Here is a 12,736-nt window from a genome sequence, read left to right as displayed (position 1 = left end):
TAGTATGTCACAACATTACAGTTTTACTATATCATTTCATAATTTAAATAATTTAAACCCTTTTGAAAGGCAGTGTATATAGTAAAAAAGTAACAATGGTAAAATATTAATAATAAAAAGCAACAATCTTAAAGACAAGTCAAAAACAGCCCACCTCTGAGTCTGATATACTGGTCCTTTTTTTTTTTTTGCCACCTATTTCATCATCCTCTAAGGAAAAAGCTGAAGTTTGATTGCATAGAAAAGTAATAGCACGCCCTCTGCAACAAGCTGCATGGTTTCAGGTATCATGTCCACACAAATGATGCTGGATGCACATCTTAGGAGTTTGTTTAAAAGTATGAAGAATAGTAATACTTGCCTTCATACGCCTTCATACATGAGGATCTAACAAAATGTAATTTGAGGACATCTAGAACTATCTTAAAAAACAAAGTATAAAAAAAAAGCCAACAAACAAGGATCGTTATTCCTGATAAGCTACAGCTAAAACACTCCTTTTATACCAAAATAAAGACCGGATTACTTCCTAAATGTTTGAACACTTTAATTAAAGGTTTTGTGTTAAGGGATTAATCTGCATGGTAATTTTGACTGGCCCTTTTGTGGATTAACTTCCTGTGAGCGAGAGTTTCCCCATGAAAACGCTTGGGTGGCAGAAACGCAAATCTCTTGAACAATAGCGATGTGTATAACAGTAACCAAAACACCAGGTAAACCTCAAGACGTCTGAAAGAGTACTTTGTCTTGCACATGCACACCAGAAGATTGCATTCTATCATTTTGATAGAGCGATAAATTGGCTATTTCTTGGAATTACTTGGATCCAAAGTGTTCCTGCATACACAAGTCTCCCATTGCAACGCTTTCGTTCTTCGACCCACTACTCTCACCTACATGGCTGGTACAAACACAGCAAATTTATCACATGGGTCCAGCACAATTACTTGGAGAGCTACCACGTGACAGGGATCAATATGACACAAGACACTTGGCCATTGACTGCCGGCCGTGATAAAGTGCCCCCGTGGCTTTTTGTGAATCTCTTCTATTGAGGGAGCAGATTATAAGCCTTTGTGAGCCTCCTCCTTTTTGATTTACTGTTGAGGTGGGGATGGTATTATTAAGAGGCCTTTGTTTTACAAGGAAGAGGGGCAATGAATGGGCTTATGGCTGAATCACTGACAAAGTAACCCCTTTTTATTATCTCATTACCACACGGCTCACTCATTCATTTATTCTCGTACTCAAAGCCAGGTCAGCTGTCCGGGATGCTAACTTCGAGCGGCCCCAGCCACCTAAAGGACGCATTGTGTTTCTCTGAGTAGACAGCAGGGGGCCATGATGTGTCAACTTCTGCACATTATTGCCTCTAACTGTTGAGGGAGGGTCAGTTTGCTGCTTTGAATGATGCTGAAAAATGTAAATAAATAAATAAAAAAATAAAAACATTCCAGATTCAGTGCAAGTTAAGCTTAACGGGAAATGTGGCATGAAGTTAATTCCCAGAAAAAAATTAATAAAATCCATTTGACTCTTTTTGCCCAAAATCTAGCTTGTAGTGAGGTACTTGCAATGGAAGTAAATGGGGACATACAAACACAGAATATTACTTTTAACCATTTAAAAATATATATTAAAAAAACAACACATTTTACTAAAATAAAAATAAAAATTCATATCAAATTTATACATTAGAAAAATAGTTTGGACAAAAACTAAAAAAAAAAAAAAAAAAAAATCTGAATAATAGCTGATTCTGTTCTGTATTATAGTACATTACAGTATATTAAACCCACAGCATTCCTTTGAAGAATTGAAATGGTGTTGATTCTGAATTTGGAAGGGAAGTTTGGCTGTTTTTGCTACCGTGTCCTACGGCAACTCAGCTCTGGATCAATTCCAGGCAGCAATGCAGTTCACTGGTTTCTACCATGCTTTTGCTAATTAGTTAGACACCTCTGAGCTGCGTAAGTCATCTAGCAAATGCACAAAGAGGGGGAGGCGCTCGATCCAGAAGACCAGCCGTGCACAAACACACTGCAGTGAACAGGCTGGGATAAAAGACACCGTAGAAGCTATAGCGTAATAGATTTCAGCTGCTTGGCCACTCTTCCAACACTCTGCAGCTCTGCCGCTCGGGTTTTAATAGTGAGGGGAGTGCAAAAGGAAAAAATAAAAGAGGTGAAGTCAGCAAAAACAAAAGGCCACCATTAAATCATCTCTCCCTGAATCCCGTGTCAGCTCTGTAATAGGGAAGGCGCTCATCATCGAAAGGTTACTGCTCTTCCAGAACATCCTCCTTCATATTTTTCTGCTCCCCGGGTTCAGACCAGAACCGATGGTCCCGTCGGACCCCTCGTACCAGACCACTGGACTGAGTATTAGGAATTGGAGTTCTCAGGATTTGGTCATGCCAAACTGATTCTATCTTTCCAGGTCCATAATAAGAGGCTCAGAGCTTTGGTGGGCTCAGGCCACAGGGATGCAGCTCGTTCCCGCCACCGTCGCCACTGTTGTATAAGCACAAATACTATTTGCTTACTAACAGACACACTGGGCTTTTTGTTATGCTGCTAACTAGATTTCCCCATGAAAGCCTCTCCTCTCTCTCCCTTCCTCTCGCTCTTTGTACAGCTGGGCTTGGCACGGGGAAGAGAGATGGCTGGTAGAAAAGAGGGAGAGAGACAGGAAGAGTGTGCAAGTGTGAGCAGATGAGATGTGCTAATCGGGATAACAGAAATAAAGAGAAGGAAAAACAATAGGAGAAAACCGCAAAAGAGAGAGAATTACATCAACTCAGAAGTATGACTGTTTTTCATTCACATTCAAAGCCTGTTCACTAACTGTCTGATGCATATTGGAACAAGCTGGCTGAAATTGGCAGTTCTAATTGGTTGCTGATCAAAAAGTGTTTCTGAAGGCTGATGTAGTATCTTACCAGCAGATGTTAAGCTGGTGCATCACACAATTTAAAGTAAATCACATGAACAGCATTGTAAAATGCGCTTCTCTGCATTTGTTCTCTGCTCTAATTTGTTTCCAAATCTAGCTTTTTAATAAACTTGGTATTGTATATTATGAACATCGCTATTTTATTGATTTATTTATTTAAAAAACTGGAATGGCTAAAAACACAAATTGAAATGGAAGTAAACTGTGAACTCTGGTAAGCCTGTGTTTCAAACACTATTAGCAAAACTGGAGCGAATAAAAAAAAAAAAAAAAAAACTGAAAAAAAAGAAAGTCATATACCACTCAATTTGTCAGCCTGGCTTATCAGTCAGATTTACCCATCACTAAATGACCCAGAAAATAAAACAAGCTCTGATTGGTTGGTTTAATTGTAATTAAAAGTTGGCATGTATGGAAATTGGGGTACAGATCATCTAACTCATCTGGTAGTGAAATGGATTCCCAACGCGCCAAACAAAGAAACGTTTTCTTATTTTTGCCTTTGTTTCACAAATCATAAAAAACAAAAGTAATAGTACAGTCATCAGAATTGACTCCATAGAAAAATTTAAAGGGAGACAGTGGAGGAGAATACATTTCAAGCATCCACAAACCCTAATCATCAATTTATCCATTTTAAAATGATCCACAGGGGATATTTAACCACACGCAAAAGAAAAGTTATGGGTTTATTGGTAATTTGTGTGCGCCAGGCTGCCTGTACACTTCGATGCATGTGCTTTGGGACTGTCCGGACATGAAACATTTTTGGGATATGATGCTTGATGTTTTGTACAAGCTCACTGCCCTTCATTTTTCCCAAAGATCCTGTTCTGTTATTGCTGAATGATAACTCTCAATTTCCTCTAAATGAGAAGTACTGGAAATATCTTGACTGCTTCAAGAGAAACTTTCAGTTCAATGATAAAAAAGCTCAACATGACCTTTCTATCAAACACTGGTTATATTCCCTACTGCAGATGCTATATTTGGAACGGACCAATCATGTTAAACCTGTCATTTTGTCTATGTGGAATAATTGCCATTAACTGCCATTGTTTTTATTACTATTATGTGTTTTATCTATTTATCTGCATTTTATTAGATTTTTTATATATTTAGCAGACGCTTTTATCCAAAGCGACTTACACTGCATTCAAGCTAACAATTTTCTCCTAACATGTGTTCTCTGGGATTCGAACCCCTAACCTTGCGCTTGTTAACACAATGCTCTGCCACTTGAGCTACAAGAACACAATGCATTTATTTTTAAGGGGAAGGTAGTGGGTATAATATAGTTGTTAGATACATTATATTATTTGTTGTAATATATTTTCTATACTACAGAATTTTAAACAATGGGTTTCTGCCTAATAATGGGCAGTTCTGGTCAGAATAAGCTGAAAATCGGACTAGACTTGATGCCAATGAAGACTGGCAGAACCAGACACTTCTCTAGTGATAAACAACAGACAACCTGCACAATTCATTAGCCGGGCTAACTGAGACTCATTCATCATTATGGCAATGAGGTGAAAACGTTTATTAAGGCTCGCATCAAGCAAGGACTTTGTCCCAAGACCACACTTGCGCGAAATGATGACTTGTAACAAAATCACTGCATATACACAAGACACGAACAGTCACCAATTCAATGCTATAATCTCAGCTCAAGTCACATTAACACATTAACTGTGGGGAATGTCTAAGAAATAAATTACCATGTCAAATATTTACATTAAATACATCAAGTACGGAAAAAATTATAATAATAATTCAAGTACAGATAAACTTTTCAATTCCAAAAAAAAAAAAAAAAAAATGTATACTGCAGCACGGCTTATGACTGAAAAAAATAAAAATAAAACACACAAAAAGAGCTCAATACTTCGCTAAACTGACATCACATGACATAACAGGCAAACTGTAATCTAAAAGGCTCCATCTTGCAGCATTATCTCGGCAAAGCAGATGCAGTATGTACCCAAACAAACACTTACACACACAGTAAGCTGTGAGCTAGGTTAGACAGCTGTAGAAGAGAGAGATAAAGCTGTGGCTGAAGATACCGTGGGGTGAGAGGTTAAAGGGCAGCTGAAGACATCCAGAGAGGGAAAGATGTGTAAATCCTAGGGAAGGAAGTGTTGTGTCTGGTCCGGTGCAAATAAGCAGTTTGAGAAGGCATGAGGCTGTTCCCAATGGTATTAAGATAGAAACCACAGGATACCATCAAAGTGGGAACTTAGGGCCTCATGTCCCCTTTCAGCCATCCTGCTAGGAATCAAGTAGCTACACTGTCATTAGTACAATATACTGTGAAACTAGGGAATGGGATGCAGGGTTTGGGAATGTAGCCTTTTTCAGTGTGTTAGGATTTATTTTTGCCATTGCACAGCATAAAACAGCAAGACTGTCAAAGCAGATGCAAGCCAAAACACCAATACAGCCTACGTTCACAACGTAATATTATGTATAATATTAGTGACATCAACATTAAACATAAAAAGTTTCATGACAATTTGTATACATTATTTCTTCCAATTGACATTAACATAAGGCAAAAATAATAATTATTTAAATTGTAAAACATCCATATATCAAAAAGTAAAAAAAAAAGGTACAGTAATAAAGTAAAAACTATTGCATTGCATATTGTATAAAAAAAGTAAGTAAAATAAATATAATAAAATGCAGAGATGGAAAACCTGCTTAAATATCATAAAATTAATGTCAAAATATAAAAAAAAAATTGTGAAATATACATGGATATGTTTTTGTGAGATTCACCCCATATCAGTAATATGGTACAAAGGGAATAACTATAAGTTTAAGTATGCATATTATCATATTGAGCTATATTACGCTACCACAACTAGTAAAAAATGTAAATGCTTTAAAAAACTATTCTATTGATTCTAACTTCTATCATCAAATCACTTTTAACCATATAATTCACATATCACAGGCCAAATAGAGCAGAGTCAAGAAACAAAAACATTCATCATAAGAAGCTAGACAGAAGACACAATTAGCTTTCAGAAGCACATCTGACCCAATAAACACAGCTGATCGAACGAGGTGTGCACGGTTTTAGAGCCAATGGAAAAGCGAGAGCAAAAAAGAGTCCAGGAGGCACAAAGAGGGCCAGATGACAGCAAAACCCTTACAAAGATGGTGAAACAGCCCGGAATCTGGCTTTATCCACAGAGCAAAAGGCCCAAAACCAGCATCACGCTTCGTGTATTCCACAAATAACGACCCTATGGATGACTATGTGGCTCCAAACTGGCTAACTGAGTATTCTGTCCATATAAAGTCCTTTTATAGTGTCCCATGAGGGTTGATGTCTCCCTCCCAGTGCAAACTGATTCAATTTCATGTTAGTCCACATATGATAGTCTTTTCGTTCTTTCAGAAAATGTTCGCTGGACCGTCGTTTAACCATGATCAAGTCCATGGCACGGTCCGCTTTGGGCAGAAGGGACGGTCGAAGGTGACGGTCGGAGGCGGCCATCTGCGACTCCTCCCCGACCCCAACGCCGCTCTTCAAACGAGTTAATTTCCCTCTCTCTCTCTCTCCCTGTCTCTCTCTCATCTGTCCTTTTCTAGGGAAGGAGGTGGTGCCCGGCTCTCACAACCTGTTCAATGCAAAGATAGAAAGAGTCAGGGCAACACACCCCACACCACATCTGAGGCCAAACGGCAGCGAACCCAAACAAGCCGCTTTGCATGACGGTACAAAACATTGCACATCTCCTACTTTGCATTGTAAAAGCATTTGAAGCACTTTTGACAGGCCACTTTCCAATTACCCCGAAACAGCTTTATGTCAAATCGTGATGTGACGGGAGTGGCGACTGTTTGGCATGTCTATTATGAGAGCGTCAATTAAAAGTCTCTTAGTCATGCTCGCATATTTTTTTTAGCAAAAACATAACAAGGTTGCGGCATTAAAAAAGCATGACGAGGAGGTGTTGAAAAGACAGGATAATTGATCTGGATCTGACGGTTACGTTAAAATAATCCTGTTCGGAGGAACCGCAACCTCATACCGGAGGCCAAGTGGTGACAGTAAATCAGACAGCTCATTACTGCCAAACCAAGTGAGCAAATACATGCGGCAGCCAAATAGAGAAGGCCCTGTGGAGCCAGCGCTACCTCCCACATACACATGCATGGCAGAGTCTTTATAATGAAGCCTGAACTTTAATCACGAGGTGAATATATCCCCCACCACCCCACCCCAGCCAGATCAAACACTCTTGCGTGCGCAGATGCTTCAGAATCGTGCATCGCACAAGCTTTACCCACCTCACTAGGTTTTCATTGTCACCAGGGCCTTTGCAAGTGGTGCACTCGGTCCGCGTGTCATCAGCTTTGGGCTTTTTCTGCAGAGTCGACTGCCTCTGTCTGCGCTCCCGCGGTGACGGTTCCTATGGAAACGCAAGCTATTAGAGACGACCGCCGTGTGTGTGTGTGTGTGTTTGAATGAAGCTGGAGAGTGGAGAGGGCTGAGATTGCTGTGTAAACATACACAAGCTGTCTTCCTTCATCACGCTCTCTAAATATTAGAGGTAGATGAAGGAGATGAAGGAGTGCAGGGCGAGGAAGTGAAAGCTCACCTCGATCTTCTCCTCTTCGCAGATGGACATTCTCTTCCTCTTCTGGCCTCTGGTTCTCTGGTCAAAGGGAAAATAGAACTTGGTCATAATACAGCACACTGAACAACGCAGTCAGATTATTGTATTTAAGATGTTTTTTTAATTCTGAAGAATTCTTCTGATCGGAATTTGAATTGGGTATTTAAAATAATTTAAAATAATCAATTCAAATGGATTTTCACTTAAAAATCGACTGAGAAACAAGTCAGTTGTTTTTTTTTACTTTACTTAACATCGTTTCCTATTATTGTTTCCATTATTTTTGGAAATTCATTGCCATTAAAAAAAAAATAATAATAATTATCCGCCATTTTAGAATGTCAGTAAAATCTTATACATAATGTTTAAATTAAGATTTATAAGACAATCTACAAATGTCTAGCTGGTCAGTACTATAATAAGGAGATCTTACGTAATGGTTATGCAAGTTATTTTCCACAAGAAAAATAAAATGACAGGCGTAACTGTGCAGTGCCATGTGATACGAGCTTGCATGAACTATTTAGTTCTTTTGTGCTGCCTCGTGCCAATAAAAATGATGCAGAACAGGTTCATTAAATGAGGAAACTGCAGGGGTTCATTAGCTGACAAAAAAATATATAAATAAATAAATAAATAAATAATACAACATTAATGTAAAGGAAGGGACTGCATAATCAATCAAAATAACAGTGGCTAAAAAATCTGAAATAACAGTGTTTGAAATATCTTATCAAATCGTAAAAATCTAATCAAAAGCTGCAATTTAAATAAGTATGTAGTCTGTTGCATTATGGGTTTTTATCAATATTACAAATTCTAACACACTTTTATAGTAGGGAAGAAGGCATATCCAGACGTAGGTCAAAGTAAAATAACTGATAAGCTGATATAATGAATTATAAATGTTTCCAAAAGTCCTTAACTTTGCGCTTCAGGGCTTCATTACAAGAAAAAAAAAAAAAAAAAGGATGAAAGTAAAATTAAATCTGAAAAGCTGCTGAGTTGGATTGCGATGTGATGTTGTTCAAGCCATGTGGCAGTAAGCTGAACAGAACAAAGTTCGCTCTCCTCGAGTAAACAGCTCCCGCAGAGCAGCTGGTGACTTGCGGCTCACTGTAGCAGCTACAGATGTCAAACAGTGGTGCTCCTCTCTAATCCAAATCTCTCATTCATTCCGGCTCTCCCTTGTGTGTCATAGAGGGATTCAATCCCTTTGTTTAGAGCCCAGACCGGAGCCCCAACCCATTCCCCTCTCTATCCAGATATAAGGCCATTCCGCAATTGGGTCAACCCTGGCTCTTAAATTGGATTTTTGTGTGTGCCATGATCCAAAATTGAGTATCCAAACTCATTCTCCACCGAGTCCTCTCCTGTTCACTTAGAGACATTTTTTGTACAGTTTTTCGTGTCTACCATCGGCAGATCAACTCTTCATCTCCATCAGTGGCTGATAAACACAAGAAAAAAAACAACAGCAGCGTTGCACGAGTCGAATCAAACATCTCCACCTTGATACGAAGAGGCACATGAGTGTGCCAAGCTGGGTCTTTTTAAAAAGAAAAGAAAAAAACGACAACATATTTAAACAGATTGTGAAAACAATTCCATCTGTCGCCTTTGGCTTGCCACCACACAGCAGATGGAACACTTATCATTATAAATGCTAACTGCTTCCACACTGCCAACTGGCACTTAAATGCCACTGCCACTTCTCCCTCGATGGTGGCACCAAACAAAGGCACTCATTTATTTCATTATTCCTTTATTATGGCAGACTTGATTAAGGTAATCTATTAAAGGCTAGATCAGTGGTCCTCCACACAGAGATCCTCCATGTAACGGTAAAGAACTGTAAACGTTGTGAAGGACTGACGTAAACAGTAATCTAAACTTGGAGAAGGACAGTCAAGATGACTGCTTTAAAAAAAAAAAAAAACCCTGCTTTTTAATTAATCTTGCAATGCTGCATCTTTAAACACACTGAATCAGTTCCCACATGATTGGAAAAACTATTGGTGCATACATAGGGAGAGTAACAGAGTAGCCTACTGCGGTAACTCTAAAAGGACTAATGGCTTAAAATCCAGGATATGCAAGTAAATTATAAGGTGATCAGACAAAAATAGTATCACCCATGGTGAGTTATGCATCAATTGTTTAATACTTAAAAAAAAAAAAAGAAGAAGTATGACGAAAATGCTTTAGCAAACTCCACGTATTAAAGCAAGATTTCCAATGCCCTCAATCTTGCGAATGATAGAGTCTAGAAAAAATCTCAGTGTGTGTCATTCATGATGAGAGCCAATTCAGTTGTGCAGGAGGGCCGGTATTCTGCGGCCGCAGAAAAGTGCGGCACATTAGTGAAGCCGAACACCACTGGCTTCTCAACAGAGGGATGGCGGGGGGTCGATTAGCTGGCCGTGATAATTCAGAACAAAGCTTTACAAGGGCCTGCCACCGCCACATCGGCTGGTTAAGGGCTTTAAAAATGCAAAGCAGAGCTCCTTCAGCTTTATCTGGTAGAGTTTAGCCGGAGCTACAGAAGAGAGAGAAAAATTTAAGCCTTTTAATCCAGCTGCTCTCCACTGAAGCCTTCGCCTGACTTCTGGGCACGCGTCTCATAGACTAAAGGGAAAACAAATTAACCCTTCCTGGTATACCCAAGCCCACACTCACACGTAAATACAGAAAACAAAATCTCACCCTGAAGTCATTCCTTTTACCTTTGTGTGAGCTATTTTAGCAGCCAAGGTGAGTGGCTGCAGTGCTGCAGAAGCAATCTAAACTTGTTCCTTACTTTCTAATTCGATAAAAAAAAAAAAAAAAAAAAAAAAAAAAAACTGTCAGGGAAAGGTTTATTGACTAAGCTTTAAAACAAAAGGATGAAAAAGACTAAATGAAGGAGGCCAGGAGAGCATGTCTTTTCTCTGATGCATATCTTTTGTCTTCCTTAAGGGAGCCGGGCTGCCGGAGTGCTATCGCAGGATCAGAGAATGCTGGACAGTGATAAGTGGAAGCCATGGAGAGCCTGAAAGACAAGCCCTATCTCAAGTCTGAGAAGACACACACACACCTACCCTCACACTTCAATGTGGCACTCTGCCTCAACAGCTAGAGGTAGTGCATGTACAAGTCTGATCATTTAACAGACAAAATATTCACTATGTTAACAGTGAGCTGCCTACAAATACAGTATTTTAAGACATCAAAGGCGAGCTAACAATAATACACACTTGGCAAAAAAGTCTATTGTCTATTATTGTGTAGCGATGTGTGAAGAACAGCTCATACAGCAGTTTTCCGTTGGTCAGTGCTACAAATATGTGAGACCAACTTGAACCCGTTGTGAAATCTGAGTTGGGGAATCATTATCCCTCATGCAAAATTTCTGGATGCATGGAGAATTACTTAAACATTTTTTTATTTATTCTCAGATAAAAAGTCTATACTTGCTTGTTCTGCCCAGTGTGTGTCTAAAAACTCAGACTGTTTCTATGGAAACCAGGAACTTCTAATAGCAGCTGCAATGAAGCAATGACCTTACCTATTGGCAGCTGGCTCTTTTATTTATGGCGGGACTTATTCTGCCAAAATGTGTGTTACACTTCCTCCCATTGAGTGAACTTGGTAAATCTTGATACCTATACCAGTCTTTGATATCCTGCTGTCAGTTTAGAGAATTGTGTTAAAGAGTGTTCCAAATCATTCCCTTCTGAGGCTGAGCTATCTTCCATAGGACCTGCCTTTGTATGGAGTAGTCAGCAAGACATCTTAGAAACAATTCTAAATGCTAATGTTCCATTAAAACTGAAACGCTAGGGAGCAGTTCCAGTGTTTTTTTTTTTTTACTGATGGCTTAATTACGGCTGTAGCAGTTTCAAGGTGATTTTATTAAGTAATTAAAGATGATTAAGTGTTTCGGTTGTCCATTTCAAAGTAATCAATAATGCTAGCTTTTGTGACCTTCACCGATAACCTCTGCAAAAGCTCAAGAGACTAAAGAACAAGTCAAATATCTACTTTAAGTGATATGAGGAGCAAAGAATCCATTTCAAATCAGTGAATGAAAGTTTCACCTAAGACAAAAACTAGAGTTAAACCACCAATCAGAGAAAGCTAGACGAAGCTTAAAATGCACTAGTAGACTGAGTCCCTTGAACCAAATAATTCCCATTTTCCAACAACATTTTCCAAAAGAGTTGTAGGTTTCTCTCAGCCATGTTTTCACTGACTTAAGAGCTGAACGAACACATAACTGATTATGTGATGCACTAGTGGTTCTTGGTTAGAAAACTACCTTTATCATTAGTAGAAATCTGTGAAACGCAGCAGTATTGACACCAGCGCTGACTTTGTGTTGGTGGAAAAGGGGTATTAGGAGCCTTCTTTCAAGTATTTTTGAAGTTTTCAAGTTTGTCATTAGTGAACCATTATGATACGCTCATACTCACAGTCCCTCTCACTTGAAGCTTCTTGGTCTCTGGGCTCATTTCTTGAGGGATAAATTTGATTGGCCCCTTGATCTGCCTCCTGGACCTTTTGGTTCCATCTGGTAACGTCTCCATGGCGAAGTCAGCCTCATCACTGCTGGCCTGGTCGCACTCAGAGCACTGCCTGGAAAAGGAAGCGTGAAAGAGAGATAAAGACAAAGGAGTCAGGAATTACTTTGCCTTCATCTGACCTTATTGATTTGTCAATATGGAGAAATCTTTGAGATGAGAGAGTGGCTTTTATCGGAAGCAGATGTGTCGTATTCATTCAAACAAAAGTGTTGTTAAAATATCCTGCAAAAAAACATAAAAAACTAAAGGAACAGCCAGATTCTTTAGTATGAGCAAAATCTTTTTGAGTAAACAGTATTACTGACTCAGGGGCAGGCAGTTGCCAGTAATTAGGTATGTTTTGGGCCCCTCCCCCGACAATTTTATCTTTCAAATGCTTTCTAATTTCCACCCAGCACTTTCTTATTCATGGATTTAATGAATTACTTGAATGAGCAGTGAAAGCATTGGGCTCAGTGTGACAAATAAACAAAACACAAACGCTCACACGCGCAACCGTGAAGCTCCACATACATTTTCATAGTGACAGTTAGTATAACCTTATGAAAGTGAACATGAAGCACTGCAAGTGGAATA

General features: G+C 39.1%; 1 protein-coding gene across 2 annotated transcripts in view; it reads right to left on the bottom strand.

Moving 5' to 3' along the window:
• LOC127935610 (PHD finger protein 14) overlaps nucleotides 1-12,736 on the bottom strand; it is an 87,213-nt gene that overhangs the window by 35,330 nt on the left and 39,147 nt on the right. Inside the window, exons 14-17 of one of the 2 annotated variants that reach the window (XM_052533681.1) lie at nucleotides 12,050-12,212; nucleotides 7,578-7,634; nucleotides 7,267-7,388; nucleotides 4,475-6,593 (exon numbers count right to left, since the gene is read on the bottom strand). In XM_052533681.1, coding sequence (XP_052389641.1) covers nucleotides 6,587-6,593; nucleotides 7,267-7,388; nucleotides 7,578-7,634; nucleotides 12,050-12,212 — 349 coding nt within the window. In that variant the 3' untranslated portion in view covers nucleotides 4,475-6,586. Of the gene's footprint in view, nucleotides 1-4,474; nucleotides 6,594-7,266; nucleotides 7,389-7,577; nucleotides 7,635-12,049; nucleotides 12,213-12,736 lie in introns of those variants that run through there. The other variant, XM_052533680.1, reaches the window with a different exon arrangement.

The sequence above is a fragment of the Carassius gibelio genome, chromosome A19 (genome assembly GCF_023724105.1).
Source record: "Carassius gibelio isolate Cgi1373 ecotype wild population from Czech Republic chromosome A19, carGib1.2-hapl.c, whole genome shotgun sequence".
Taxonomy (NCBI): Eukaryota; Metazoa; Chordata; class Actinopteri; order Cypriniformes; family Cyprinidae; genus Carassius; species Carassius gibelio.
Note: the sequence above shows the minus strand (reverse complement) of the source record. Positions and strands in the feature narration are given on the sequence as shown.